At 63.9% G+C, this 27902-nt stretch overlaps 2 protein-coding genes across 3 annotated transcripts; one reads left to right on the forward strand and one right to left on the reverse strand.

The window, feature by feature from the left end:
• Positions 1-4: 4 nt before the first annotated feature.
• ABHD18 (abhydrolase domain containing 18) lies at positions 5-20690 on the reverse strand. 2 transcript variants are annotated; one of them, XM_056134510.1, is made up of 13 exons: positions 20621-20690; positions 16414-16522; positions 14547-14631; positions 12664-12764; positions 8167-8245; positions 8014-8100; positions 7305-7330; positions 6494-6632; positions 4780-4869; positions 4370-4471; positions 2959-3262; positions 2054-2216; positions 5-357 (listed from the first exon to the last, which is right to left on the reverse strand). In XM_056134510.1, exons 2-13 carry the CDS (start codon positions 16503-16505, stop codon positions 306-308), a joined length of 1320 nt encoding a protein of 439 aa, XP_055990485.1. In that variant the 5' UTR covers positions 16506-16522; positions 20621-20690; the 3' UTR covers positions 5-305. The 2 variants fall into 2 exon arrangements, with proteins under 2 accessions (XP_055990485.1, XP_055990484.1); XM_056134509.1 differs by lacking the exon at positions 20621-20690 and adding an exon at positions 19345-19434.
• On the forward strand, positions 19690-27884 carry MFSD8 (major facilitator superfamily domain containing 8). Its single transcript, XM_056134508.1, has 12 exons — positions 19690-19775; positions 21157-21248; positions 21897-21940; positions 22039-22279; positions 22422-22535; positions 23190-23334; positions 23676-23731; positions 24154-24268; positions 25050-25184; positions 26200-26303; positions 26376-26614; positions 26927-27884. Exons 1-12 carry the CDS (start codon positions 19711-19713, stop codon positions 27161-27163), a joined length of 1587 nt encoding a protein of 528 aa, XP_055990483.1. The 5' UTR covers positions 19690-19710; the 3' UTR covers positions 27164-27884.
• The last annotated feature ends 18 nt before the right edge of the window (positions 27885-27902 follow it).

The raw sequence follows: 27902 nt of genomic DNA on the forward strand, positions 1-27902 counted from the left end.
AGGGTTTCTATGAATAAATTTATTTTAACAAATCACTCATAATTTAAAATGTAAAGTTTTCACAAACAGTGGTGGCAGATTTGATACTGAGAAAATATCAAATTTTTTTTTTTGATATTTTGGGAACATAGGCGATTCCCACAAACAGTAACACACACTTATTTCATCCAAGTATTGGCTGATCGCTGCTCCGGGGAGGTGAGGCCACGGTGGACTGTTCCGGAACACGGTCCTTGGACTCAGGGTCGGCGACGGCGCGTCACGTTGCCATGAGCACGGTACGTGGGGGGGCCACGGGGTGGCGGTCACTTGGCATACTTCTGCAGGAAGCGGTCAAAGGCATCGTAGATGGCCCTTCTGCAGGGAGACAGAGACAAGGCTCAGGCTCCACCGAGAGGCACGTCCCGCCCCGACAACCCCAGAAGGACCCCGGGAATTGTCCCGCCCCGACAACCCTCGGAAGGACCCCGGGAATTGTCGACTGTGGCACTGCAGAAGCACCATCTTGTTCTGGATAATGGCACAGGACTTAGAATTTATTACAAAACACACACACACACACACACACACACACACACACACACACGTACGTCTCATAAAGGCAAGAGAAAAAAAGAAACTGACTTCTTTTTATCACTGGTCAAAAATCAGCTGCCTACATAACCTTTTAGAACACGGTCCTTTCCGAATCACTTGATCACTTAACTTCTCGTTAATCGGCGATTTGCTCGAGCGGGCGCCAATAACGTCTCCATTTGTCCCTGTCGCGTGCTAGTGTAGCCCAATGGCGTCTGTTCATTCTAGGCACACGAAGAGCCTCAAACCGATCGTTCATGATCTTGATGAAGAAGTCTGACCATCTGGTAGGTGGGCGGCCATGCGGTCTTTTGACATCTGTGGAATCCAGTCGGTAACATCTCTGGTCGAACGGTCGTCTTTAAACCTCATTACGTGTCCAGCCCATCTGATTTTTGATGCCTTGGCAAACGAGACAGTGTCCCTGATTCTTGAACGTTGACGGAGGTGGAAACTCCGGATTCTTTCTCTCATTTGAGTGAAACGTGATACTCCAAGCATAGCTCTTTCAATTTCAAATGATTCTTTCTGAATCATCTCAAAAATAAATATTCGAGGGCTGGGCCGGTGCCTCTGAGCCCCAGACTCCATCCCTGGCACCTGTCCGTCCCCTCGAGCACTGCGCTGAGGACGGCCCTCATTCCTGAGGGCCATGCACACATGTTACCGGATGTAACCTGCCCACATGGCAGAGTCTGGCAAACTCCCCGTGGCGTACCCAATATGCCAAATACCAGTAACAATGAAGGGTCTCATTCTCCTAACCCTGAAAGAGCCTTGAATGTGGCACTTTTTAAAAAATCTCAGGGCTAGGACGAAGGAGACGTTACTGGGGCCTGCTCGAGGCAATCCACGAACAACAGGATGGTCGTGATCGTGATGCACATATGTGGCTCTGGAGAAATTGCTGGAGCGACAGTTCAGCAGGGAGGGGAGAACGTTTGCCTTGCATGTGGCTGACCCGGTTTGACCCCCGGCATCCCATATGGTCCCCGAGCATTGCACCGCCAGGAGTAATTCCTGAGTGCAGAGCCAGGAGTGACCCCTGAGCATTGCCGGGTGTGACCCAAAAGAGAAAAAAAAAGAAAGAGAAAGAAAGAAAGAAAAAAAAAGAAATCTCCACAAAACCCAGATGTGAACACAGCTGAAAGAGCGTAGGACGCAGGGCTGGAGTGAGGGTGCAGCGTGTAGGATGGTTCAATCTGCATCCCACATGCCTGAGGCGCAGCCAGGAGTAACCCCTGAGCATCGTTGGGTGTGGCCCAAAATACACACAAACACCCACGTAAAATACACACACACACATACACTCACACACACACACACAAAAGACACACAGTATTCAGAATGTCCCACGTTCAGCAGACACGGCAGAGATAGTGCTTGGCTTCGTCCTTGGGCTCAGCCCCTCTTACAGGAGGCTTCGGCATGAAGCTCAGGCCCCCCGCCCTGCCTGCCCGCGCCCGGCCAGCCTTGCCTGAAGAGCCCCTGCTTGAAGAGGTAGGCGCTGATGTGGCCACCCTCCAGGTAGCGGACCTCGCAGCCCGGCCAGATCTCCTGCAGGCTCCGCACGCCCGTCCGCGGGATGTAAGCGTCCTCTTTGGCCTGGACCGCTATGATGAGGCTGGGGTCCACGGGAACTGGGCACGGGGTGGGGAAGGAAGGGGCACTGAGACCCGCAGGGCGACATCCCCCTCACCCTCACGGCCTGACCACACCCAGTGTGGGTGGGCAGAGACCCCTGGCACCTCTAGCTGCCCTGTGAGCCGCCCGGCCCCACCATGCTCTATTTTTTTTTTTTTTTGCTCTTTTTGGGTCACACCTGGTGATGCTCAGGGATTACTCCTGGCCGTGCTCGGGGGACCCTACGGGATGCTGGGAATCAAATCCGGGTTGGCCGCTTGCAAGGCAAACGCCCTCCCTGCTGTGCTATGCTCCGGCCCAGCCATGCTCTTAAGTGATGAGTCTCCCTGCTCAAGGACGACGCATTCGCTGATGAGTGGGCAGGCAGGGGTCAGCTGGGGACATCGCCAGGTTCTATGCACACACTCCTACCCGGCCCGAGGAAACAGCCCTTCGGAGGGTTTCCCCTCAGGGGCCGAGAGATAGCACAGCGGGCCAGGCTTGGCTCCCCGGCATCCCATATGGTCCCCGTGCACCGCGGGAGTGTTCCCTGAGCATGGGCGGGTGTGGCCCCCCCCAACAAACGATGCAAGGAAATATTTCCTGGCAGCAGTGATTCTATTCTGTTTTTGGTTTTGAGAGGTGCTTTGTTTCTGCGGGAGCTGCTGTGTGTGGGACCCCCCAAAGTGTGGGGTGTGGGGGCCAGGCTGGACCCTCCCCTTGTGTCTCTGGACCAGGCTCGGCCACCCCAGCTGGTACCTGAGAAGTTGGCCACGTGTGTGCACTCATCCATGACGCCCTTCATGAAGGTCAGAGGCTCCTTCTGGGCACGGCGGGGTGGGAGGGGCTCCGGGCGGGGCCTGGCGGGGAGGGTCCGAGAGAGCTGCTGGCGCCCGGTGCTCTCCTGCGGCAGAAGCCCATCGGCAGTGGCCGTGGCGGGGCACTTGGCAGGCTCGGGGTCCAGCGCGTTCAGACTCAGAGTCCGAGGAGCCAGATCCAGATCCGGGGACCTGCCTGTGCCGTCAGGGGCGGGCTTCAGGCTCCCCACCCTGAAGGAGTCGGCCTGGTGGGAGAGCAGGTGCCATTCTGCACGGGCCCCAGCTGGCCCAGTGGCCCAGGCCGGAGCAAACACCTCTGTACCGCGAGCATCCCTGAGGAGCCCCTGCGCGCACCAGGCAGGGGAGAGGCCAGCACCGACCTGGGTGCTGTCCTGGTCTCGCCCTGAGCCCAGGGCCCAGGAGTCCCCAGGCGCTGTGACCGCAGGGCTCCCGGTTACAGCCGGCAGTGACACAGACTCATAGCAGAGCTAAACAGCCTGAAACTACCAGGGGAAAAAGGCTGCCTCCGAGTTTCCAAATCGTGGGGCTGGAGCGGTCACATGGTGGGCAGGGCGCTCGCCTGGCATGCAACTCACTCGCTCGAAGCCTCGGCATCCCATACGGTCCCGAGCACTGGGAGTGAGCCCTGGGTGCAGAGTAAGGGCACCACACTGAGCATTGCTGGGCGTGGCGAAAAAACCAAAAAATATACATTTTTGGGGCTGGAGCGATAGCACAGTGGGTAGGGCGTTTGCCTTGCATGCAGCCAACATGGCTGACACGGGTTCGATTCCCAGCATCCCATATGGTCCCCCGAGCACCGCCAGGAGTAATTCCTGAGTGCACGAGCCAGGAGTAACCCCTGAGCATCACCGGGTGTGACCTACATATGTACATTCTTTCAAAGCCGTCTACTAAAACGGGAGACTAGAAAGTAGGACAAACAAACAAAAATATATAGAAAACGTCAAATGCAAAAAACGTCAAAGGAATGCCAGCTGGGAAAAATATAGCCAAGGCTGACGGGATGCAGAGATCGTGCTTCCTACTTATCAGAGACGAGGAGTGAACGAGATGCCCAGGGCCACGAGAGGGGCCCACAAGGCACACGGCGGGGAGGGAGCCGGCCTCACGTTCCATGCCTGGAGTCCCCCAGGGACCCCCGCTCCCCGGGCCCACCAGCTGTGTCCCGAGTGCAGACTCCGAGTCCTGAGCAGCCCTGCTCGGCTCCTGAAACCCGACCCAGCCCTCGACGACAGGGAGGGCTTCACCCGAGCTCTCTCCGGCCAGAGGAGATGCCCAGAGCCGAACAGAGGGAGGGCAGCGGGCGGCCCCCAGCAGCGAGTGCTCACCCCGCAGTACTCCAGCAGCTGGGTGATCTCCTCCTCGTACACGGCCTGCGTGTAGTACTGCTTCTCCAGCTCCCGCCAGTTGATGGCCTTGCTGAGGACGCCCTGGACAGACGGAGCTGTCACGTGCTGGCCGGGCAGCCAGAGAGCTGTCCTTGGCCCTCACGACGTGCAGGGCAGGGACGGTGCTTCCTCGGCACGTGGCTGGGAACCGGAGGGTCCCCCAAGCCCTGCCAGGAGCCCTGCACACGCTGCCGTGACTCCAGAACAAGAACGGGATAAGCTCACCCGAAGGAACGGATGAGTCGGGCCACTGCCCACTCTGGCTGTGACCTCTCGCGTGGACACGGGCAGCTGGGGGCCAACGGTGGCCTCCGGGTGCTGTCCCCTCTCAGCCCAGCGCCGGGCCTTACCGTGGTGAAGACGGCCGACGCCGTGGACCAGGACAGACACGGCACCAGCGGCATGGGCTTCGGCCAGTTGGACACGGCCAGGGACGCCATCTGCGGGGGACAGCACGAGGGTCAGTGCTGGGGCCCCCACGGGCAGCAGAGGCACAAGGACAGGCCCATAGCCAGCAAGACTGAGTGGCCCTGGGGGCGGGGGAGGTCTCGAAGGGGCAGAGGCAGGCAGTGGCCAGGCTGGGGCAGTGGCTGCTCATCGCAGGGCAGGGGCTCCGTTTGCTCACCACAGGGTGGGCACCGTGCTTGGGGACACGGGAGGAACCGTGGCTCTAAGTTCTGGAAGCTTTTCACCTGCAACCACTGAGGCTCTGCCTCTGCCATCCAACTGTGGAGGCTCTAAGAGTCTCTACCATCTGACTATGGAGCCTCTAAGGGCCTCTGCCGTCTGACTGTGGAGCCTCTAAGGGCCTCTGCCGTCTGACTGTGGAGCCTCTAAGGGCCTCTGCCGTCTGACTGTGGAGCCTCTAAAGGCCTTTGCCGTCCGACTGTGGAGCCTTGAAGGGCCTCTGCCATCTGACTATGGAGCTTCTAAGGGCCTCTGCCGTCTGACTGAGGAGCCTCTAAAGGCCTCTGCCGTCTGACTGTGGAGCCTCTAAAGGCCTCTGCCATCTGACTGTGGAGCCTCTAAGGGCCTCTGCCGTCTGACTGTGGAGCCTCTAAGGGCCTCTGCCGTCCGACTGTGGAGCCTTGAAGGGCCTCTGCCGTCTGACTGTGGAGCCTCTAAAGGCCTCTGCCGTCTGACTATGGAGCCTCTAAGGGCCTCTGCCGTCTGACTGTGGAGCCTTGAAGGGCCTCTGCCGTCCGACTGTGGAGCCTCTAAAGGCCTCTGCCGTCCGACTGTGGAGCCTCTAAAGGCCTCTGCCGTCTGACTGAGGAGCCTCTAAAGGCCTCTGCCGTCTGACTGTGAAGCCTTGAAGGGCCTCTGCCGTCTGACTGTGGAGCCTCTAAAGGCCTCTGCCATCTGACTATGGAGCCTCTAAGGGTCTCTGCTGTCTGACTGTGGAGCCTCTAAAGGCCTCTGCCGTCCGACTGTGGAGCCTCGAAGGGCCTCTGCCGTCCGACTGTGGAGCCTTGAAGGGCCTCTGCCGTCCGACTGTGGAGCCTCTAAAGGCCTCTGCCATCTGACTGAGGAGCCTCTAAAGGCCTCTGCCATCTGACTATGGAGCCTCTAAAGGCCTCTGCCGTCTGACTGTGGAGCCTCTAAAGGCCTCTGCCGTCTGACTGTGGAGCCTCTAAGGGCCTCTGCCGTCTGACTGTGGAGCCTTGAAGGGCCTCTGCCGTCCGACTGTGGAGCCTCTAAAGGCCTCTGCCGTCTGACTGAGGAGCCTCTAAAGGCCTCTGCCATCTGACTATGGAGCCTCTAAGGGTCTCTGCCGTCTGACTGTGGAGCCTCTAAGGGCCTCTGCCGTCCGACTGTGGAGCCTTGAAGGGCCTCTGCCGTCTGACTGTGGAGCCTTGAAGGGCCTCTGCCGTCCGACTGTGGAGCCTCTAAAGGCCTCTGCCGTCTGACTGAGGAGCCTCTAAGGGCCTCTGCCGTCCGACTGTGGAGCCTTGAAGGGCCTCTGCCGTCTGATGTGGAGACCGTCTCTGTCGTCAGTGGGGCTGGCCCTGACCCCGACCCCGGGAGGAGGAGGCGTGTTCTGGAGTCCCGCGGGAGGCTCACGTGTCCGCCCATGGAGATGCCGGTCATGCCCAGCGGCCCGTAGCCCTCTCTCTCCAGCCAGTGCAGCAGGGCCGCCGACTCCAGGATCAGGGCGCCGCCCATCACGAACAGGTCCGACACGTTCCTCAGGCAGGACCTTCTGCCTCGGGAGAGCCAGGCTTAGGCGGGGCTCAGGAGCGACCCCTGCCCCTGGGGGGACGGCTCTGGCCCAAGCCGCGTGGACCAGAGACCAGCCCCGACCCAGAGACCAGCCCTGAGAGTCAGCTCAGACCCCAGCTCCCCCCCACCCCCAACTGGCTCCTGGGAAAACCCTGATTCCTTCCAGTGGGAGGGAGAGGCCTGCAAGGGGGGAGGGAGAGCACCAGCAGGGCAGCGGCGGGCAGGGCACTGAGCACGCAGGGGGGCACTGGATACGGCAGGCGTGGCCCCAGCAGGCAGGCAGGAGACGGGGCCCGCACCCACTCACCCCTGCTCTGCTGAGTGCCGCCAAGCAAGGAGCCAATAAAGCCTCTGTCCGCACCTGCAGCTCGGAACCCCCCAACGACCCCACCGCACCCGGGCAGCCAAGTCAGAGACCGTGTCCCGCGTTTGCTTTTGTGTCGCGCCAGTGACAGCGGCTCAGCGCTCTGTGCTCAGGGACCGACCGTTCCTGGGCTCGGGGGCCCGTATGGGACGACGGGGACCGAACCAGGGCTAGGCGCATGCAAGGAAGCGCCCACCCCGCTGTGTCACAGCTCCAGCCCCCCGCTACCCACGATTCGCCCTGGGGAAAATGCGGCCGAGGCGGCAGGAAGGCGGTTCGTGTACTCACATCTGGTCCCTGGGCTTCCTGCAGCCATGTGAGGACGTGGGTCAAAGAGAAAGTCGGACAGTGACTACGTGCGCCGTGCCCCCCGACACAGACCGACTGACGGGTCTGAGACTCTATTGCCCGTCACCCCAGGAGCTAAGGTTCGCAGCTGCCCGACCTCTCCCCGCGGAAACAGGCTTGTGGGCCCCACCCCAGCCCTCCGCTCTCTCCGCCCGGCGTGTCGGACGTTCCTTATACCTGAGCATCTCGTCTCTTCTCACGGGACAGTCTCTCACCATCTTGAAGGTTCAGTTAAGAACTGTTCTAGGGGGTCGGAGCCGCAGCGCACGGGGGAGGGCGTCTGCCCTGCACGCAGCAGACCAGGGGTCCATCCCTGGCACCCACAGGGTCCCCTAAGCCCCAGCAGAATGAAACCTGAGCACCACGGGGGTGCCCCCGCTGCCCCCCCAAAGAACCGCCCCCGGGGCTGGAGAATCGGCCCAGCAAGCGGCGCCCCTCATCCTGCAAGCCTGCCCTGAGCTCCGTGGGGGGGGGGGCCCAACAAAACAGAACGCTCAAAAACGCCCACACCTCAAATGCTGATGAGAAAGCATTTCCAACGCGTGCGCTTCCCACAGAGCAAACGCCGGCCTGGCAGACGCCAGGGCAGAGCAGCCGCCGGGACCCCCTCTGTCTGCCCCCTCCCGACGGACCCCGCGCCCCCAAGGATATAGTAGGGGTTCTCGAGCAGCAGCGACGCCATCCCGGCCTCCCGGATCATGGGCCGCGCCATCAGGGTCCGCCGCCGCCAGTAGTGCTGCGGGGGGACGGAGGGTCAGGCCGGGCCTCCGGCGCGCCCGCCCCCCCCGCCGCGGGTCCATACGTGGTCTCCCGTGCCCGCCAGGTGGATGCACACAGGCCGGTGCCGGCTGGTCCACTCCTTGGGCACGATGAACTGGAACCTGTTTCAGACAAAGCACACGCGTGAGCGCTCCTGAACGCGCCCTCGCCCATCGCGCGGGCCCGCCCCCTCCCCGCCGCGGGTGCTCAGACTGCCCAGGGCCGGGCCCATGCAGAAGCAGCCCGGGGTACCCCCTTCCACGCGGCCCCCACGCTGGCTGGGCTGTGGGTCCCCTTGGGAGACGCCCCCCACAACAACGTTCTGTGAACGGTGCAACACACACAGCCCTTATCGCCGTTCCCTTACCGAGCTCAGTACCGCAACAGGACAACTGAATACCAACACCTTCCCCTGACTGTTTCTGGGTCACACCCAGGGTGCTTGGGGTCCCTCCCGGCGGTGCCTCCTGCAGGCGCAGTCAGGGCTCAGCCCTTGACCTCTGGCCCCAACACGTTCCTGTCTATGGCACCATCGATACCACGGCTGAGTCCCACAGGAGCCTTCCTGCCCCGCCTGGCGTGGGCCTCACTCACACAGAGCCGCACCCCAGCCCCCTTCCTCAGTCCCTGGACTCGGGGCGCGTGACAGGGCCTGAGGCCAGGCTCAGGGCGAGGAGGAGGGCGGGGCAAGCTTCCTCCGCCCCATCTACTCTCCTGGATTGCCAACTGAGTGACGGCACGACAGAACCTTTCGCTGTCACTTTTAGGCTGGCGTTACCGTGGTGAACCCAACAGTGAAGTTAGTCGTACTTATTTGAACGATTTGATCTCGTGCCGGGGCTCTGTGCTCCCACTGCAGTGCTCGGGGGACCCAACTCCCAGGCGAGCGATGCCTGGGGTTAAGTATCGGGAACTGGCTTCGGGCCCTCGGTTAACGCTGGGCGCACGGGTCACCACGCCTGCCCGTGTCCACACGGCGGTGCCAGGCTTCAGGCTGCCTCCCCATCCTGCCATCCCCGAGTCTAAACACGCGTCTGGGGGCAGGGAGGGCGTCTGTGTTCGTGCCCGACACTGCAGCAGGCACTCAGAACCCCCTGGAATGAAGCCCACCAGCCCGCGACGATACGTGCGGATGGCCCTGGGTCGAACCCGTTCCCCAACTCCCGGCACCGCTGGACGTGAAGCACCTGAAGTAAACCCTGAGCACCCACAGGAAGACCAAGGGACGGAATCCATCCCTGGAGGTGACGGGCAGCAACGGCCACGCAAACGCGCGCCAACCTTTCTCCAAAGCTGAGTATCGGAGCGCGGCAGAAAGACCCTCTTTAGGTTTTGCTTTTTGGGCCACCTCTGGTGATGCTCGGGGGTGACTCCTGGAGGGGCCGAGGGGGGCCATATGGGATGCCGGGGACCGAATCCCGGCTGGTCGTTACAAGGCAAACACCCTCCCTCCCTCTGTACTATCTTTCCGGACCCAGTATCTTTTTTCTTGACATAAAGGGGAAAAAAAAGACTATGAAATGAGCACCAGCTTCTTTTTTGAATGGTATTCACAGCGGAAATATGTCTTCTCATCGGGGAGGCGGTGCTCTGGGGTGACCCCTGGCAGTGCTCGGGTGACAGGGGCCAAACTGAGGCCAGCTGGGGCCCAGGCAAGAGCCCATGGCCTGGACTCTCCCTAGCCCTTAGCACGCTCCATGCCCTGCAACATGCATGTTCAGAACCTCGTGGAGGGAAAGAGGTTTCTCTCCCCGCAGGAAGATCGTGCCCTGCCATGGTGCTCCCTGGGGGTGCACCCTACTGTGGGGCTCCCTGGGGAGCGTGCCCTGCCCTGGTGCCGTCAGCGAGCCCCTCCCCCGCGCCCGCTGCAGCCCTGCTGTGTCCCTGCCTCGGGGAGGGCTGACGTGAGGAGTCCCTGAGCCAGGGCTGGCACGGCCGTGGCACATCCCCGCTGCCAAGAACCAGAATATCCCGCTGGAAGGTGACGCTGCCCTCTGCCTCACTCGCTCGTCCTCTCCCAGGGCTTCAGGCCCCCCCAGACCCGCGCCCCGCCCCTTCTTCGAAACCCCCACGGGCACCCCCAGCACGTGAAGGACCCTCCTGGGGGCCGGGAGGGCTGGGATGCGGCTTGCAGTGAGCCCTGAGGGGCGGCTCTCCGGGGCCTCGCCGGCGACCGTTTCCTACTCCCAGGGGAGCTCGCGCGCCTACACCCCGGGCCACAGCCGGCGGGGCTCAGGGGCCTCTGGGGAAGAAGCCAGGGCCAGCCACGCCGAGGCCAGCGCCCGCCTGTGGTACTGCCTCTCTGGCGCCCAGAAATAATAAATATTCGCCAGAAAACAAACACGACCCTTGCCTAACTTCTGCCCGCGTCACTTCTGGTTCGGGCCACCGCCGGCTGGGCTCGGGTGCGAGTGTCGGGGGGAACTGAGCTTTATTGCTGAGCCTGAGTATTTCTTGCTGAGGCTCTGTGCACGGGCAACAGTCACTGGGCACTGCCCAAGGTCGGCGGGGGCGGGAGGGGAGTGACTGCTGGCCACTGCCGGTGCGGGACGAGGACGGCGTCTGGGCGCAGGGTGGGCCGGGGGCTCCACGGCGCCTCTCCCTCGTCACGCGAGCAGGGCGGGGGCCAGGAGAAGCAGCTCAGCGCAGCGCAGACCCAGGCCTGTCTGTCTGTCTGCAGTTTGGAGGCAGGCCCAGACCCGCCCAGACTGGACGGGCATCTGCCACGGAGCAGTGTCCCGGCCCCACTGGTGCCTTTGAGCCCTCGCTCCTGCCTTCTGAAGCTGGGTCCAGAGATTAAATCATGGCAGTCAGGGCGAGGGGCCAGAGTTCAGCCCACACGGTCTCATTCCAAAGTCCTGGTCCTGCACTCACGACACTGCCTGCAGCTACCGGCAGAGGAGAAAACAGACTATGGCACTGCCTGAGGAGGACAGGGGGGGGGTTTCCACCAGACCCCGACTGCCCACTGCGCTCTGCTGGTCCACACCTTGGCGGAGGGGCTTCATTTCCCAACGTGCTCAAGTGACCACACTTCCACGTCACTAGAAGCGCTCCTTGAAAGATTTCTCATGCACACAAATAACTAGCTATCACGTCTGTGTCATCATTTTTATTGCAAACAAAGCTTTAAGAAGAAAAACCACTTACCAGAAGCAGCAAATGGTTTGTAACCAACAATGCAGAGAAAAAAGTAAAGGATCTTGTTCCTTTCAAGTAAACAAAAATTAGATAAAGCATCAAGTAGAAAACCATGGAAAAAACTACTTGCAATTCAACACAGATCACGAATTAAAAGCTATGAAAACGGCCACAGACGGGCCCAGGCCGACAGGGCCCACGGGGCACGTCGTCCGTGTCAGCGCAGGAGGCATTTTGGGTCTTGGGGCACACCCTGACGTGCCTGGGGGTCACTCCCAGCCACCCAGGGAGTGCTCGGGGCCTCTGGGATGTCGAGGCCCTGAACCCGGGGACTCCGGCTCACGCTCCCGAGGGCAGTGCTCCGGGCGGCCTCCTTCCCCGGGCACCCTCAGCGCAGCCTCCTTAGAGCTACTCATCTTCCCCTGGACAGAGCGACACCGGCACACGACAGACACCCCAAACCGGAAGAAGCGACTGATGCTTTTCTGTCTGGGGCATCCCTGGCCGTGCTCGGGCTCACGCCTGGCTCTGCACACACAGAATCACTCCTGGCGGGGCGTCGGGGACCGATGGGATGCCGGGCCTGAACCAGGGTCTGTGGCCACACCGCTGGGGGAGGGACCCTCACTCCCGGGAGCTCGGGCACTGCCTGTGTGCTGTGCAGCCGTTAGGAGCAACGCTTCAGTGCAGGCCCTGGCCCCCATCCAGGGACCATCCTTGGGAGAACCAGATCGCCCCAGGACGCGCTCCCCCCCACCCCCAATGGCAGCCCCTCCCCCTCTCACGACCCACAGCTGTGGCCTCGCTCCTCACGAAGGCTGCTGTCCCGGTGGGCGGAGCTTGGAGGGGCCACTGCGGCCCCCCGGCAGGCACTCAGGGTTCTGGTGGCCCTTGCAGGACGGCGTGTCCGCTCCCCAGTCTGCCCGGGCGAGTGCCTGCTGGACCCTGGGCCCCCATCTCGTCTCTCAGCGCTCCTCTCAGGCCCGCCCGCCCGAGCCCTCACCATCAGACCCTCTCCTGACCTCCGCCCACAGACGCTCTCCTCTCTCGGACCCTATCTGACTCGGGGAAGCCTCCCCCGCTGCCCAGGCCCTCTTCTCCATGTGGGTCTAGTATGTCCTGTGGGAGCCAGCGGGCCCCTGACCGGGTCTGCCCCCTCACCCCCCGTCCCTCTGTGGGGGTCTTAGCACCCCGACACCTGCAGTCTGCTGCCCGGGAGGGGGCCACCCCGAAGCTGGCACCTGTGCGTGGGCCGTGTCCCAGCCTGGGCCGACGGCTGCCCCATCCCGGGTCAGAGCCCCTCCTCCCTGCGCAGGGGCAGAGGACGGCTGTCAGGGCCCGGCACCCGCAGCCGGGGTGGGGAAGGGCCGGAGCCCAGGCCCGGACACCCGCGTCTCACCTGGCGATCACGGACTCCGCGGGCAGGATGTCAGGCACATAGTGGGCCATGGGCGAGACGAAGTGGCCGTCCAGGATCCGGCAGTCCGAGCGCTCCTCGACCTGGAAGACAGCCCAGCTGCCGGCTCCCTCCGCACCGTGTGTACCCGTCCCGGGCGCCCTCCCCGGTACTCAGACCACAGTGCTCACAGTCCTCCCTGGGCGCCCCACACCGGCCACCCTGGGTGCCCTCCACCCAGTACTCAGGCCACAGTGCTCATAAGAGTTCAGGGCCAGGAAGCACGACCACTGCAGCTCATGACGACAGTCCCCGTGGCTGACACAGGGGTGGCGTCTTCAGGGCCGCTCTGTGGCCTGTCCCTGCAGGGCCGAGCCTCCGAGCACCCGTGTGTCCCCGCTGCTGAGGCGTTTCTCCCGCCAGCCTTTCCCGGGGGAGGCCTGTGACAGGGCTGGGGCCTGCTGGGCGCAAGCGTGCGAGCCCGTGCCGCCACCAGGCAGGCCCCTGTGCTCTCGCCCACGGAGGCCCCTCCCGCCTCTCGCTTTCACTTGTTTGCGGGCCACACTGGCAGTGTTCGGGGGGCCACGTGGTGCTGGGCCTGGCCCCCGGGCCTCTGCACGGGGCAGGGGGAGAGAGAGGGAAAGGGGGCTGACAGGGACGTCCTGAAGCCTGTCATCTGGGCCCTCTCTCTGGCCCCGACACGAGCTCTCTGAAGACAGAAACAGACCACGGGGAGCGCTAAGAGACGCGGGGGAGATGCAGCCCGACTCCAGAAGGGGGGAAGGAGTAAAAGCCGGGATGTTCAGCGTGCAAAATCCTGTTTCAGCAGCAAAACCCTCGGCAATACAGAATCTTCTACAGTGACCTCAGACCCCACCCCCTTCTGATGACACCTGGAGGGCGGAAATCTAGACCGCCCGGGGTGTGTGTGTGTGTGTGTGTGTGTGTGTGTGTGCGCGCGCTACACCTGGCAGGCTCAGGGCTCACTCCTGCTGGGGCTAGTGTGTGCCGGGGACTGGTCCAGGCTGGCCGTGTGCCAGCCCGCATTGTAGGCCCTGCGCTGTCTCTCAGGCCGGGGCACCGTGAAGGATGCAGAGGGACTTCGCTCGGGGACAGACCGGCTGGGCACGGCCTCAGCCCCGGGCCTGGCAGAGCCTTCGCCCCCGCGCCACCGGCCCAGACACTCCTCAGGAGAATGCTTGCAAGGACACACAACCCGCTTCACACGTGTTTCCTTCTCTCCACCGTGATCATTTCTTCCTGCCATTGTCAGGGTTCAGCTGGATCCTACGACGTTTTCTGGATGTTATTCAAAATTCTTATGATATACCGAATGATATTTTTCCCCGTGTTCTGGGGATCTGCGAGGAAACCCTGCCACTGAGGCACACTGTCCCTGCCCTGACCGTCACTCTCTGGTACCCGAGACAGAAAGTGAGCCTCAAAGTACTAACTCTGCCCTTCCGAAGGCCCGGGAGCAGAGCCATGATAAGCGTCCCGTGAGGACACAAACATCATCTCAAAAACACTGAGGGCCGGAGCAACAGTACAGCATGTAGGGCACTTGCCTTACAGCAGGCAGACCCAGGTTCGATCCCCGACGCCCCCCATGGTCCCCGAGCCCTGCCAGGAGTGATCCCCAAGCACAGAGCCGGGAGCCAGCCCTGAGCACCACTGGGTGTGCCCCCAAGCAAACAGAAACCTTATCACGGTCCAGGGAGACGGTGTCAAGGTGAGATCCCACCCCACCTGCCTCGGCACCCTGGAGGAGCCACGAGACGCTCGTCTCTCTCTGCTTCCTGCTCTCGCCCTCCTGGAGACTCACACCCTGTGCCGGCCCGCATTCTGCTGGTCAGAATGTCTGCGCTGCCTGCCATCACTGGTACCTTATCGATATACACCGGGTAATCTCTGGAAACCAGATTTTTGCCGCTTTCCCGATTTCCAATCTTCTTCCTGAATTCAAAGAGCCTGTCAGGGGAGAGGGAGAGACAGAAAGGGAAAAGATGACCAACACATGACTCTAAAGTTTAATTTTAGACATTTTTCCACTTTCAGGAAGAAACAAATAAAACCCAAAAGGCCCACCGAAGGCGAGGGCTGGGGGAGAGCCCAGGGGTGCGGGAGGCGGGGGCGCGCCCTGGCCTTGTGCGTGGCCCATGCAGGCTCGATCCCCGGCACCACATACGGCCCCCTGAGCCCCACCAGGAGTGACCCTGGGACCCAGGAGTAAGCCCTGAGCACCACCAGGTGTGGCCCAAAGTTAAAGAAAAAAAAATCCTTTAAGAGAAATAACAGTGTTTAGAAAATGACTAAACAGGAGATGGAAGATCTCCCCCAGCTCCGTGTGCAGACTGCAGGGGAGGCGGGAAGAGCTGGCAGGAAGGACCGAGAGTGGACGGCAGGAAGGACTGACGCCTTCCCGTCCGAGTGGGCGGCAAAACAAAGGCTAGCACGGCTCCCACAAAAGGCGTGAAGGCGCGATGCTGTTTTGTCCACGCTCTCCTGAGGCCACGGTTTTACAGCATTTGCACAGTGAAGTGGCCAAGAAAACGTGACTGTGGGGCTGGAGCAGTAGCACAACTGGTGGGGCGTTTGCCTTGCACACGGCCGACCCGGGTTCGATTCCCAGCATCCCATAGGGTCCTCCCAGCACCGCCAGGAGTGATTCCTGAGTGCAGAGCCAGGAGTAACCCCTGCTCAATGCTGAATGTGACCCAAAAAAGAAAAGAGAAAAAAAAAGAAAAAAAGAAAATGTGATTGTGCGAAGACAGAGTCTCTCGTCAGCTGAGGGCGCGTCTCCTGCGGGGGGCACTGTCAGTGCTCAGGGTCCCTCCTGAGGGCCAGGGTCCACGTGCATCAGAGGCTTGAAGGCACGTGGCACGCCGGACTCTGCTGGACCTGGCTGAACGATTACCCACGTGAGGAAAACTGGACTTGCGGCTGGAGAGACAGAAGAGTGGGGAGGACATCTGCCTTGCACGTGGCCAACCTGGGTTCAATCCACGTACGGTCCCGGGCATCCACCGCGAGTGACCCCTGAGTGCACAGCCAGGAGGAACCCCTGAGCACTGCCAGGTGTGGCCCCTCACCAAAAAAGAAAAAACTGGGATATTTTTGGCATGAAACTCTGCCTTATCAATATTGAGAATCATGGTACCTAAAATAATAATAACAGTAATAATAATCACCATCGTCACCATCATCATCATCACTGTCACTGTCCTCCCGTTGTTCATCGATTTGCTTGAGCGGGCCAGTAACGTCTCCATTGTGACAATTGTTATAATAATAAAGTCAGGGCACTGCCTGAGGGCTTGGGGGGCTGCAGGCTAGACGGCGAGCTCCCCTGAGCCCACCAGGTGTGGCCCCCTCCCAAACACCCACACTCCTTTACAACAGGCATTGATGACCACAGGCACTGACACTCAGGAGGAAGAATTTAAAAGAGAATAGGAAACAATTTCACCTAAGACAGTTTATTATTTATTTTGCTTTTTCGGTCATACTCGGCGATGCTCAGGGGTTACTTCTGGCTCTGCACTCAGGAATCACCCCTGGCAGTGCTCAGGGGACTATATGGGATGCTGGGAATCGAACCCGGGTTGGCCGCATGCAAGGCAAACGCCCTACCTGCTGTGCGATCGCTCCAGCCCCACCTAAGACAGTTTAACAATGACTTTGGCAGTACCGATTTTTCACAAAAAAAATTAAGTATCAACTCTGGAGCAAGCACTCAGGAAGAACGCTCACCTCTTGAGGTCCTCGGGCCGCCCCCATCCTCTGATGAAGAGCTTCGTGAGGAGAAGTTTCCGGTACAGGACATCTAACTTGCTCACACCCATGAGTGGCCAAGAGACACCTGTAAGACAACATTTAAAGTGATTTTTTAAGTTACGGGAAAAATGGAAATGAAAAGAAGGAAAATTTTTTAGGCAGTCGATCAATCTCCTAACCATTACTTCAAATATCAGATACAAGTTGGGGCCAGAGCTGTATTATCGCGGGAAGAGCACCTGCCTTGCATGCGGCCGACTGGGTTCAATCCCCAGCACCCCATAAGGTGCCCTGAGCACTGCCAGGCGTAACTCCTGACCAAGCGTGACCCCCAACCAGACAAACAAGCTCAACTACAGGTTAAACACAGTTCTCCCAGCAGCTGCCCACCACACGTCAGTCAGGCACGAATAGCACATCAGAGCCCACCACTGACACCAGGACCAGGAAGGCAGCGAAGGGCCAGGAGGAACCAGCCGCCAGCCGGCAGTTGCGGCCTGGGCGCCCTTGGGCAGACACCCCCAGCGGGGCCCCGTCCCGTCCCTGCCTGGGACACTCACACCTAGCCCCCTCGGGCAGCAATAGCTGTGGCTCAATCACGAAGCCCTGCTGGGGTCGCTGGACGCCATTCTGAGAACACACATACACATGCTCACACACACACTTCACTCCTGCTCACGTGCATTCTCACAGATGCACACACTCAAACACGTTTCACTTATACACACTCACCCACATATGCACTCACCCACACGTGCAATGCACACACATTCACTCACAACACGCACACACGCACTCACGCACACTCGCACTCACATACACACGTTCACTCTCACACACGCACACATACGGACACGGTACCCTTGAGAGGTATGCACCCTTACACGTGCACACACGTGCACTCAGAACTCACACACAACACAGGCACCCACCGCGCACTCACGTACACGCACACGCGTACATATACTCACCTACACGTTCACGCACACGCTTGCACCCACATACACACCCACATTCTCACCTAAGCACACACAGACACATTTCCTTACGCACAGCCACATGCACACACGTGGAAAGCATGTGAGTGTGCCCCCGTGGGTCCCCACGGCCCCACCCAGCCCGGGCTGTGCATCGGGGCGGCAGCGACCGTCCTGGCGAGAGGACTGCGTGTGGCATCACAGCCTGGGGGGCGGGGGGCGGCGGGCACCACGCGGGGCCGGCACCGGCCGACCGCCCTCAGCCCGGGCGACTCTCCGAGGGAGCCCCCAGCGGCTCCGAGCCCGTCGGCCCGAGGGCTGCCCGGTGAGTCACAGAGGCGGCTGGCAGTGCCAGGCGCGGCTTTCCTAGAAATGCCTCCTTGCTGGACAGGCTCCCTGGGGCGGGCGGCGGTCGATGAGGCCATCCGGTATTTTTATCCCCAGCCCGGCTGCTCCGGTTTCCAGCCAGGCGGCCGTGTCTCCTCTGCACGTACTCGCAGGCCGGGCCCCAGGGCCGCTCACGGGGGCACACCGGTGGGGCCCTGCACTCACGACTGTCCCCGCACATGCGACTGTCCTCTCCTCCACAACTGTGCCTGCACTCATGACGGTACCCATACACACAACTGTACCCCCCCACACACACCGCTGTCCCCGCACACGACTGTCCCTGCACTCACAATGGTCCCCCCCACACACGACTGTCCCCGCATGTGTGATTGTCCCTGCACATGACTGTTTCTCATGACGGTACACACACTCATGACGGTACACACACACACACACACCACTGTCCCTGCACTCACAATGGTCCCCACACACACAACTGTCCCCGCACGTGTGACTGTCCCTGCACATGACTGTCCCTGCACTCATGGCTACGCACACACACCACTGTCCCTGTACACGTGACTGTCCTCACACGCGCCTGTTCTCCCCTCCACAACTGTCCCCGCACTCACAATGGTACCCACACACACAACTGTACCCACACACGTGACTGTACCCCACCCTTACGACCATCCTCTGCACACACATGACTGTCCCCGCGTACATGACTCTAACCCACAAACACGACTGTCCTGACAGAGGCCTGGGGACCCCTCCCCAGCACCCCCTCAGGCTCTGCTACTAGCCCCCGGGCGCGCACAGTGCTCTAGGGGAGCCCCGGGGTGGGCCATCGGGTCCTTTCACACTCCGCCGTCCAGGCCAGGGGCAGAGTGGCCCGTGGCCCGTGCTCGGCGGGGCTCAAGGGGACACCGGCCTCGGGAGCCACCCAGAAACCTACAGTGCGGGAGGAGCGCGGGGAGGAGCGCGGGGCCGTGCGGGAGGAGCGCGGAGCTGTGCGCGGGGCCGTGCGGGAGGGACCCGGGGCTGCCCCGCGTCCCTCGGAGGGGGCCGTGGGCAGGCTGTCCCGCAGCGCAGCGCTGACCTTGAGCCCGGCAGAGCCGCACGGCGTGGGCGCCGGGCCCGGACTCCGGCACTCGTGGGCACAAGCCCCGCGCCCCGCAGCTCCCGGGCTCCCCCCGCGCCCCCGCGTCCCCGCGTCCCCGGGCCCGCGCTGGGGTCGGGGCAGGCGCGGCGCGTGCCCCAGGGCGGGACCCAGAGGGTCGGCGCGGTTCTGGCCGGCAGCGAACGGGCGCCGGGCCCGGGACGCGGGACACTGGGCGCGGGGGCGCACGGGAGGCCACGCGCGGGCCCGGTCGGGGCAGGGGACGGCGCGGGGGCTGTCCGGGCTGCCGCCCCGCGCCCGTCCGTCCCCGTCTCTGTCCCCGCCGTCGCCGGCCCCGGCGTCCCCACAGCGTCCCCGCGCCCCGTCCCCGGCGTCCCCGTCCCCGTCCCCGGCGTCCCCGCCCGCCCCGTCCCGGCGTCCCCGCGCCCCGGCACGGACGCCCGCGCGCACGGCGCACCCCCGGGGCCCCTCGCTCACCGGGCGCTGCGCGGGCGCCTCCCTGCAGCCGCCGAGCTCCCGCGGCCTGGACCGCGCCCGGCGACACTCGCTCGGGGCCGCCCGCGCCTCTCCAGGAACCCGCGCGCGGGGCGGGGCCAGGGCGGGGCCTGGCGCGGACGGGGCGGGGCCAGAGCTGCCCCGCCCCTCCTCCCGCCCCGCCGCGCGGCGTCTCGCGAGGAGCGGAGCGCCGACAGGGTCGGGGCCCGGCCCCGCCCCCGAACAGGCCCCGCCCCGGGAAGGCCCCGCCCCTCGCCGGCCCCGCCCCCGCGCCGCGGAGGCTGCCGGGAGCGGGCGGGGCCGGTGTCGCGAGAGCCGCGCGGGCCGCCGCCGCCGCCGCCGTGCGCCATGGCGGGCCGGGCGGGCGACGCCGAGCGGGAGCCGCTCTTGGGCGCCCGCGCCCCCGGGAGCAGGTGAGCGGGTGTGGGCAGGCGCGGGTCGCGCGAGACCCGGCGCCCCCGCGAGAGCGCGCCCGGCGCGGCCACGGCGCCTGCGCGCTGCCCCCCCGCGCCCCCCCGGGAGCATTCCCCCCCCGGCGAGCCCATGCGAGCCCCGGCGGCGAGCCCCGGCGAGCTCAGCGGACCCCCGACGCCCCGGCGCACGCCCGTCCGCGCCGCCCCCCGGCCCGCCCCCTTGCCCGAGCGCTTCTCTGTCCCCCACGACCCCCCTGAGCAGACCCCAGCCCGCACCCCTGCACGCCCCCCACGCGCAGCAGCCCCCAGCCCGCACCCCCGCACCCCTGCACCCCGAGGGCCCAGCTGTCAGCCGTCCCGGGTCAGGGGCCCCCGGAGGGCCGAGCTCCTGCAGGTTGGGCCCCGGGACCTTGGCCACTCTCCCCTGTTCTTGTGTTTGGGGGCCACACCTGGCCGTGCTCGGGGATCCCTCCTGCAGGTTGCCAGGCCGGCCAGCTGCGTCCCAGCTGACCCCTGGGCTTCCCCTCCTCCTCCTCCTGCTGCTCCGCTGGGCCCTCCTGGCCGAGTCCCAGATCCGGCAGCCCTGGGCTGGTGTAGTCGTTCCCGTGGGCACTGTCCCCCAAGCCTCCCTGTGCCTCTTGGGTTGGCACCCTGTCCGCTCAGGTGATGGCTGTGGCCTGTCCCCTGCCCTCGGTCTGGCCGGCAGTGCTGTGGGCAGAACCGCAGCTGTTTGCCCCTTCTGTGCCCTCCTAGGTGGACGTGTCCCCTGGCTGGGAGGCCACGGGGACCATCCTCTCCCGTCCCCGGAAAATGAGCCAGGGCAGAAGCTCTGCTCACCCACTCACCGAACCAGTTCCAGGAGGCCACACGGCCCTTCCTGGGGCCACTCGGTGGATGATTCTTTGGGCCACACCCAGCAGTCCTTCCTGGCAGGCGTGGGGGGACAGGTTGGGCGCTGGGGGTCATTACGGGTTGACCACGTGAAGGGCAGCTGCCCTCCCCTCTGTCCTCTTGCCCCAGCCCCTTGGGTGTTGGTTCTGCTGACGGTGCCAGCCACTAAGTGGGCGCAAGTCACGGCTCCTGCCCCGGGAGTCTGCGTGACGCGCTCCTGTGATCTTTGGCTGCTCGTCCGGCAGCGTGACCCAGTGTGACACTCCGCCGTGTCTGTGCCCGCCCACGGAGCCTGGTCCTCGCTTCCCTTGTGCAACGGCCAGTCCTTCCGGCCGCCCCTGTCTTGCGGGCCTGTGGGACGATGCCCACGTGCACTCATGGGGGTCTGGAAGCGGAGCGTGCGCTAGGTCCCGGGAAGCAGAGCGTGTGCCGTGGCGTGCCTGGGCCTCGCGTGCAGCGTCCAATCAGTCCTGCTTCCCTCCCCGCGCAGGGCCTGGGAGGCGGTGGAGACCGAGGAGCACCGCGCCAGCCGCTGGCGGTCCATCCGCGTGCTGTATCTCACCATGTTCCTCAGCAGCGTAGGCGAGTAGACCGCAGGGTCTCCCGCCCCTGTGGAGGGGCTCACTTTTTTTAATTGTGGTGAAAAAAAAGGTCATCTTAACCTCTTTTTAGTGGGGGGGTCACACCCAGCGATGCTCAGGGGTTGCTCCTAGCAGTGCTGGGGGACCGTATGGGATGCCGGGGATCGAACCTCGTTGGCGTGTGCAGGGTGACCGCCCTCCCCCAGAGGCGTGACCTGGGGTCTTTACTCATGCCCAGGCAGACGATCACGAGGCTGGGGACAGCTTCTCGGGAGGGAGGGCTTCCCGGGGGCTGCGGAACTGCCTCGGAGGGGGCGGTCACCTGCGCAGGGGTGCAGGGGAGCTGCTGTCTGCCCTGGGCTCGTCCCGACCCTCCTGCGTGCCTCTCAGGACAGGGAGCCCCGGCTGCGCCCCCCTCTGTGCGGACCCCTGGGCCCTCCCCGCCTTGGCAGGGCTGCCCAGCCCTCCTGTGGAGCGACCCCTAGTCAGGGCAGGCCGTGGCGGGAGGGAGCAGCTGCCCTTCCGGGCAGGTGCCTGGGGCGTCACAGGCGCCGGGGCGAGACGTGATGCCGCCCCGGCCCTGCCCGTGGGTGAGGCGTGGGGGCCTGAGGCCTGTGCCCCTACGCCCGCTGACTGCCGTGCCCCGCAGGCTTCTCCATCGTCGTCATGTCCGTGTGGCCCTACCTCCAGAAGGTAGGTCCTGTGGCCGCGTTGGGGACCGGGGGCCGGGCCACGGGAGGGACCAGGCCCGGGCACGCGTGCCGACCCTCTCGCCACACCCTCCTCTGCAGATTGACCCCACGGCCAACACGAGCTTCGTGGGCTGGGTCATCGCGGCCTACAGCCTGGGCCAGATGCTGGCGTCCCCGCTCTTCGGGCTGTGGTCCAACCACCGGCCGCGGGCCGAGCCGCTTGTGGCCTCCATCTCCGTGTCGGTGGCGGCCAACTGCCTGTACGCCTACGTGCACCTGCCCGCGGCCCACAACAAGTACTACATGCTGGCTGCGCGCGGGCTCGTGGGCTTCGGGGCAGGTAGGGCCCGCGCACCCCCGCCCCGCCCCTGCTGCCACTGCCCAGCCAGCCCGGGACATTCTAGAACCTTCTAGAAAGGTCTGCGCCTGGCAGGCGGCGCTGAGCTGGCCCGGCTCTCCCCACGGCACGTGTCTCCCCTCAGGAAACGTGGCCGTGGTCCGCTCCTACATCGCCGGGGCCACCTCTCTGCGGGAGAGGACCGGGGCCATGGCCAACACCAGCGCCTGCCAAGCCCTCGGCTTCATCCTGGGCCCAGGTAGGCGCCTCCCTCCCGGCACGGGTCACCGTGGGGAAGAACTGATGGTGTCTAGGACATCACTGCCAGGCCCTGGGGTGGGGGAGGAGTTTCTGAGGGCGAGTTGGGCCAGTGGCTCCCAGACGGGGTGGTGGGGTGAGGACACCCAGGCCAGGATACAACGTTGAGGGCCACTGAGGGGCTGTGGACACGGGCCCGACTCCCCAGCGAAGGCCCTTGTACTGGGAGTGGTCTGTCACTGCGGGGACTTTCCTGTCCTCTTCCATAATGGAAATTCTTGCTCTGGGCTGGAGAGGTGGGACAGCAGGTAGGAAACTTGCCTTGTATGCAGCTGACCCTGGTTCCAAACGCAGCCCACCAGGAATGAGCCCCAAGCACAGAGCCGGGAGTGAGCCCCGAGCACAGAGCCAGGAGTCATCCCTGAGCACAAACCCAGGAGTAACCCCAAGCACAGAGCTGGGAGTGAGCCGTGAGCACAGAGCCAGGAGTCAGCCCCGAGCACAAAGCCAGGAGTAACCCTGAGCACAGCCGGGAGTGAGCCCTGAACACAGAGGTGGGAGTGAGCCGTGAGCATGGAGCTGGGAGTCCGCCCCGATGCGGCCTCCAGGGCCCGTCTGCTCGCGCCTCCCCCGCCGACTCGGCCCCTGTTCCCAGTCTTCCAGACCTGCTTCGCGCTCATCGGAGAGCAGGGCGTGACCTGGGCGAGTCTGCGGCTGCAGATCAACATGTACACGGCCCCGGTGCTGCTGGCCGCCCTCCTGGGGCTGCTCAACGTGCTGCTCATCCTGGCCGTGCTCCGGTGACGTGCGGGGCGAGTGTGTGGGCTGCCGGGAAGTCGCGTCCCTCCGCCGGCACTGCCGGGCTCTCTGTTCCGGGGTTTGGGCCACGCGAGGGTCCGTGCGTGCCTGGTTTCGGCCCAGCCCGCGCCATGTGCCGGCGGGAATTAGCAGCGCGGCAGACGCGTTTGTGCTGGCCCTGGGGTCGCCTGGGGTGGCGGGAACACAGCGGTGCAGTGGCGAGTGGGCCGGAAGCGTGTGTGTGTGTGTGTGTGTGTGTGTGTGTGTGTGTGTGTGTGTGTGTGTGTGTGAGAGACCGACTGGCAGTGCCCCACCTCATGGCCGCGCCGTCCGTGTTTCCCAGGGAGCACCGCGTGGATGACCTGGGCCGGCAGTGTGGGAGCGTGAACGCCGAGGAAGGTACCGGGCTCCCGGCTGTCCGCCCCGGCCTGGGGGAGGGACGTGGACCCTGCCTCTAGGGGGACGCTCCTGCTGCGTCCGCCTGGCCCCTCCCCTCCTCCCCTCCTCCCTCCACGCCCACCCTGCCCGCGTCTCGTCCCGGGCTGCTTCCCAGAGGCCTGTCTGTGCCGCTGAGTGGCCGCCCTGGCCCGCGGCCCTCCCTGCCCCGCGGCCACTCCAGGCCCGGCAGCCGCGCAGGGGCAGGGCCCGCCTTTGCACGGGGGCTCGTGCTCAGCAGTGCGAGGTCCCCACGTGGCCCCCGCACCGCCCGGCCGTGGCTCCAGAGGGACGCGAAGGTCTGGGGCCGGTCCTGCCCACCCTGGCGTGTCCTCTGGAGGCAGGGCCAGTGCATGGTGTGACCTTGGGCTCCTCTGGTCCCGCAGATGCTGCGGGGAAGGACCCGGGGCCCTGTGGACGTGGACGCATCGACCTTGTTGCCGTCGTGGCCTCCAACGTGCTCTTCTTCGTGGTCCTGTTCATCTTCGCCCTTTTCGAATCGTGAGTCTTGCTCTGTCCTGTGGCCCGGCGCGCCGGGGCCTGTGTGGCTCTGTGCAGCCGTGGCGGTGAGGACGGTGCACGCGCCGAAGCTGGGCCCCACTGAGTGACCCCCCAGCCTCGCGCTTACCCTCAGAGCACCGGCAGGGCAGGGCAGCGGGAGGCGCTGGCCTTGCACACGGCCCGCTTGGCCTCAGGTCCCGCCACCTCCCGCAGTCCCGGAGCTCCACCAGAAGGGAACCCTGGGCACAGAGCCAGGAGTCCGCCCTGAACACCGCTGGGTGTGGAGCCGGGAGCCTGCGCCCTGGCCCCCAGGAGGCTGATTCTGCATCTGGACAGCCTTTGTGCACGCACAGTCGTAGCCCATCTGAGCCTCAAGATGGGGGTTGTTTCAAGGGGAGGATGGGTGCAGGAAGGGTCCTTTCATCCCACTCAGCAGCAGCGAGCAGGGGGCTTCCCAGGAAGGTGGAAAGTGGGAGCAGCAGGACACGCCGCAGGGGGATGTGCAGGTCCCTCCGGAGAAGGGACAGCAGAGAAGGGACAGCCTCCTCCCACTGACCCCGGAGTCAGTCCTTTCGCTCCGTGAGAGATGGGCTGGGCTGGTTCTTTCTTCCCCACAGCAGGTGCAGTGACAGGTGCGGTGTCAGTGGGTGCAGTGGTAGGTGCAGTGACTGTGGATACAGTGTCAGTGGGCGCACTGACAGTGCAGTGACAGGTGCAGTGACTGTGGGTGCACTCTCAGTGGGTGCGGTGACGGGGAGGCTGACCTGTGCTCTGTCCTCAGCATCTTCACGCCACTGACGATGGACATGTATGCCTGGACGCGGGAGCAGGCCGTGCTGTACGACGGCATCATCCTGGCGGCGCTAGGGGTCGAGGCCGTCGTGGTCTTTATGGGGGTCAAGTTCCTCTCTCGAAAGTGAGTCCAGTGCCTGTGGCTCGCCCGAGTGAACCGTGAACAGGAGCCGGCAGTGGCTCGCGGCGTCGCTTGGGCTCCGTTTGCGCTTCGACTTGCCCGGGAGGGAGCCTGGGCCCTGCGTGCTCGGTCCCCCCCCGCCTGACTGCCCGGGATGCCTCGCCGTAGCACTTGTTACTGGGAGCCTTGCTGGCGGGGTTTGGGGTCTCCTGGTTTGTTTTTGGGCACACTGGCTGGGGCTCAGGGGCTGCTTCTGGCTCTGCACTCGGGTCCCTCCTAGTGGTGCTCGGGGGACCCTATGGGGAGCCCAGGATTGAACACAGGTTGGCCGTGTGCAAAGCAGTGCCCTCCCCTCAGTACTGTCACTCTGGCCCCCCAGAGTCCTTTTGTTGGGGGTGCACACCTGGCGCTGCTTGGGGAGTGGACCCGGCTTAGCCATGTGCAGGCCAGTGACCCCCCCCCCCCCCCCTCCGTGTGCTCTCTCCAGCCCAGAGTCCGTTCAACCAGCGTTCTAAACAATGACACGGTAAAGGTCTTGTTCTGGGGGAGTGACTCGTATAGGACTGACTTCAGGGGTCGCAGTGATAGCACAGTGGGGAGGGCGTTTGCCTTGCGTGGTTCTATTCCCGGCATCCCATCTGGTCCCCCAAGCACCACCAGGAGTAATTCCTGGTTCCTGAGTGCAGAGCCAGGAGTAACCCCCGAGCATCACCAGTTCTGGTCCCCAAACCAAAACCAAAAAAAAAACCCCACAAAACTACCTTCAGTGATCAGTGATGAATCCTGGGTGATGCGTTTGATCCAATCTCGGGAGTCGGTCATGCCTGAAAGATTCCGTGTGCCAAATCCCCAATGCGCTCCGGCCGCTTGGGGCTGTTCCTGGTGGTGCCACCCGCATGCACAGCCACCTTTGGTGTGGTTTGGGTTCTCTGGGTGCTCGGTCCCCAGCCCCTGGTGTCTGCAGGGATGGGGGGAACGCCCGTGGCGGTCCTGCCGTGACGTGCCTTCTGCTCCGCAGGGTCGGCGAGCGGACTGTCCTGCTGGGCGGCCTCGTGGCCATCTGGGCCGGCTTCTTCATCCTGCTGCCGTGGGGAAACCAGTTTCCCCGGGTCCAGTGGCAAGGTAGCGCCGCCCCTTCTGTGCCCTGCACGGCCGTCTGCCCGGGCGTCCCCGAGCCTCTCTCTTGCCTTCCAGACTTGCACAACACCTCGGTGCCCAACGCCACGGCCCGGGGGGTGCTCGCAGCCTATGGGCAGGCGGCGGGAGAGCAGGAGCCGACGGGCTGCCCGGTGCAGCAGGCCTGGTGCCTGACCGTCCCCGCCATCCACCTGGCCCAGTTCCTCACGGCCACCGCGCTCGTCGGGGTGGGCTACCCGGCCTGCAACGTCATGTCCTACACACTCTACTCCCAGGTGCTTGGGCCTGAGCCGCAGGTGAGCACCGACCCTTGGCAGTGGGTCTCTGAGCGGGGGAGCTGAGTTCAGCCGTTACCACTTCGGGTCCCTCCCAGGGCTGGGCATTTTGGGGTGCGGGCAGGGTCCCAGGCCTCGGCGTGCCCAGCGCCAGCAGCCTGAGCCTAGAGCAGTCAGACCCCACAGCAGGTGACCTGACAGCACAGTCAGACCCACGGCAGGTCCTGCAGCTCTGGTGGCTTCAGAGGGAAGCATCCCGGCATGAATGAGACTGGACTCGATGGCGCTGATGTTAGTGGGCGATTCTCACATCCCCCCCACTGCCCCCTACAGGGAGTCTACATGGGCTGGCTGACGGCGTCCGGGAGCGGCGCGCGGATCCTGGGCCCGGTGTTCATCAGCCAGGTGTACGGTGCGTGGGGCCCGCGCTGGGCCTTCGGGCTGGTGTGCGGGCTGCTGCTGCTCACGCTGGCCCTGCTGGCCACCGTCTACCGCAGGCTGGTGCCCTTCACCCAGCTCCCCACTGACGGCCCGCACACAGGCGAGCAGGGCCAGTGCCAGGCCGCATAGCAGGCCAGCAGGGATCATGTTCCCTGCTGCTGCCCCTGGGCACTGCCCACAGCACCCTGTGGCGCATGGTAGACAGGCGCCTTCCTTGTTGCCTGAGGCCCTGCGGGTGGGCTTGGCTTTGGGCCACATGCCTTTGACCTACTGTGGCTCGCCCAGACCCCCTCCCACAGGCAGGCCCAGGGCACCGGAGTGAGGGTGGCAGCAGCCCTGGCCATCTGGGATGCCCGCAGGGTGGCCCGTGGCAGATGCCTCTGCCCAGGCCAGGAGCTTCCCTGGATACGTGGGCAACTTACCTGTGACATAACGTGTCACCTTCAGCCTTAACCACCAGCCTTTGGACACAGCTAACGGCCTGTCTCCAGCCACTGTGTCCGGTGGCCACCCCAGGGAAGGGTCAGAACCACCACAGCCCGTGCCCACCGAGCACTGGGGCCCCAGCTTGTGGCAGGCTGCTCACTGGATCAGTGGGCTTACTCCCACCACCCCCGGCTGCAAACGGCAGCAGACGGCTCTGGACTGGCAGGGCGCATGTAGGGTACACGGGGCTGGGTTGGCCCCGGCACCACGCAGCACCCCTGCCTCAGACCCCTGCGCCGGCCTGACCGGAGCTTCCCTGGACATCTGACCGCAGCGAGGGGAAGAACCCAGAGCACCAGGGCAGACACTTCCAAAGGCAGATTATTTATTTACCAACTGACTCCTGAATAAACAGGAAACAAAAAATTGAAACATTTACTAG

Source organism: Sorex fumeus, unplaced genomic scaffold (assembly GCF_029834395.1).
Source record: "Sorex fumeus unplaced genomic scaffold, SorFum_2.1 ptg000099l, whole genome shotgun sequence".
In the NCBI taxonomy this organism is placed as follows: Eukaryota; Metazoa; Chordata; class Mammalia; order Eulipotyphla; family Soricidae; genus Sorex; species Sorex fumeus.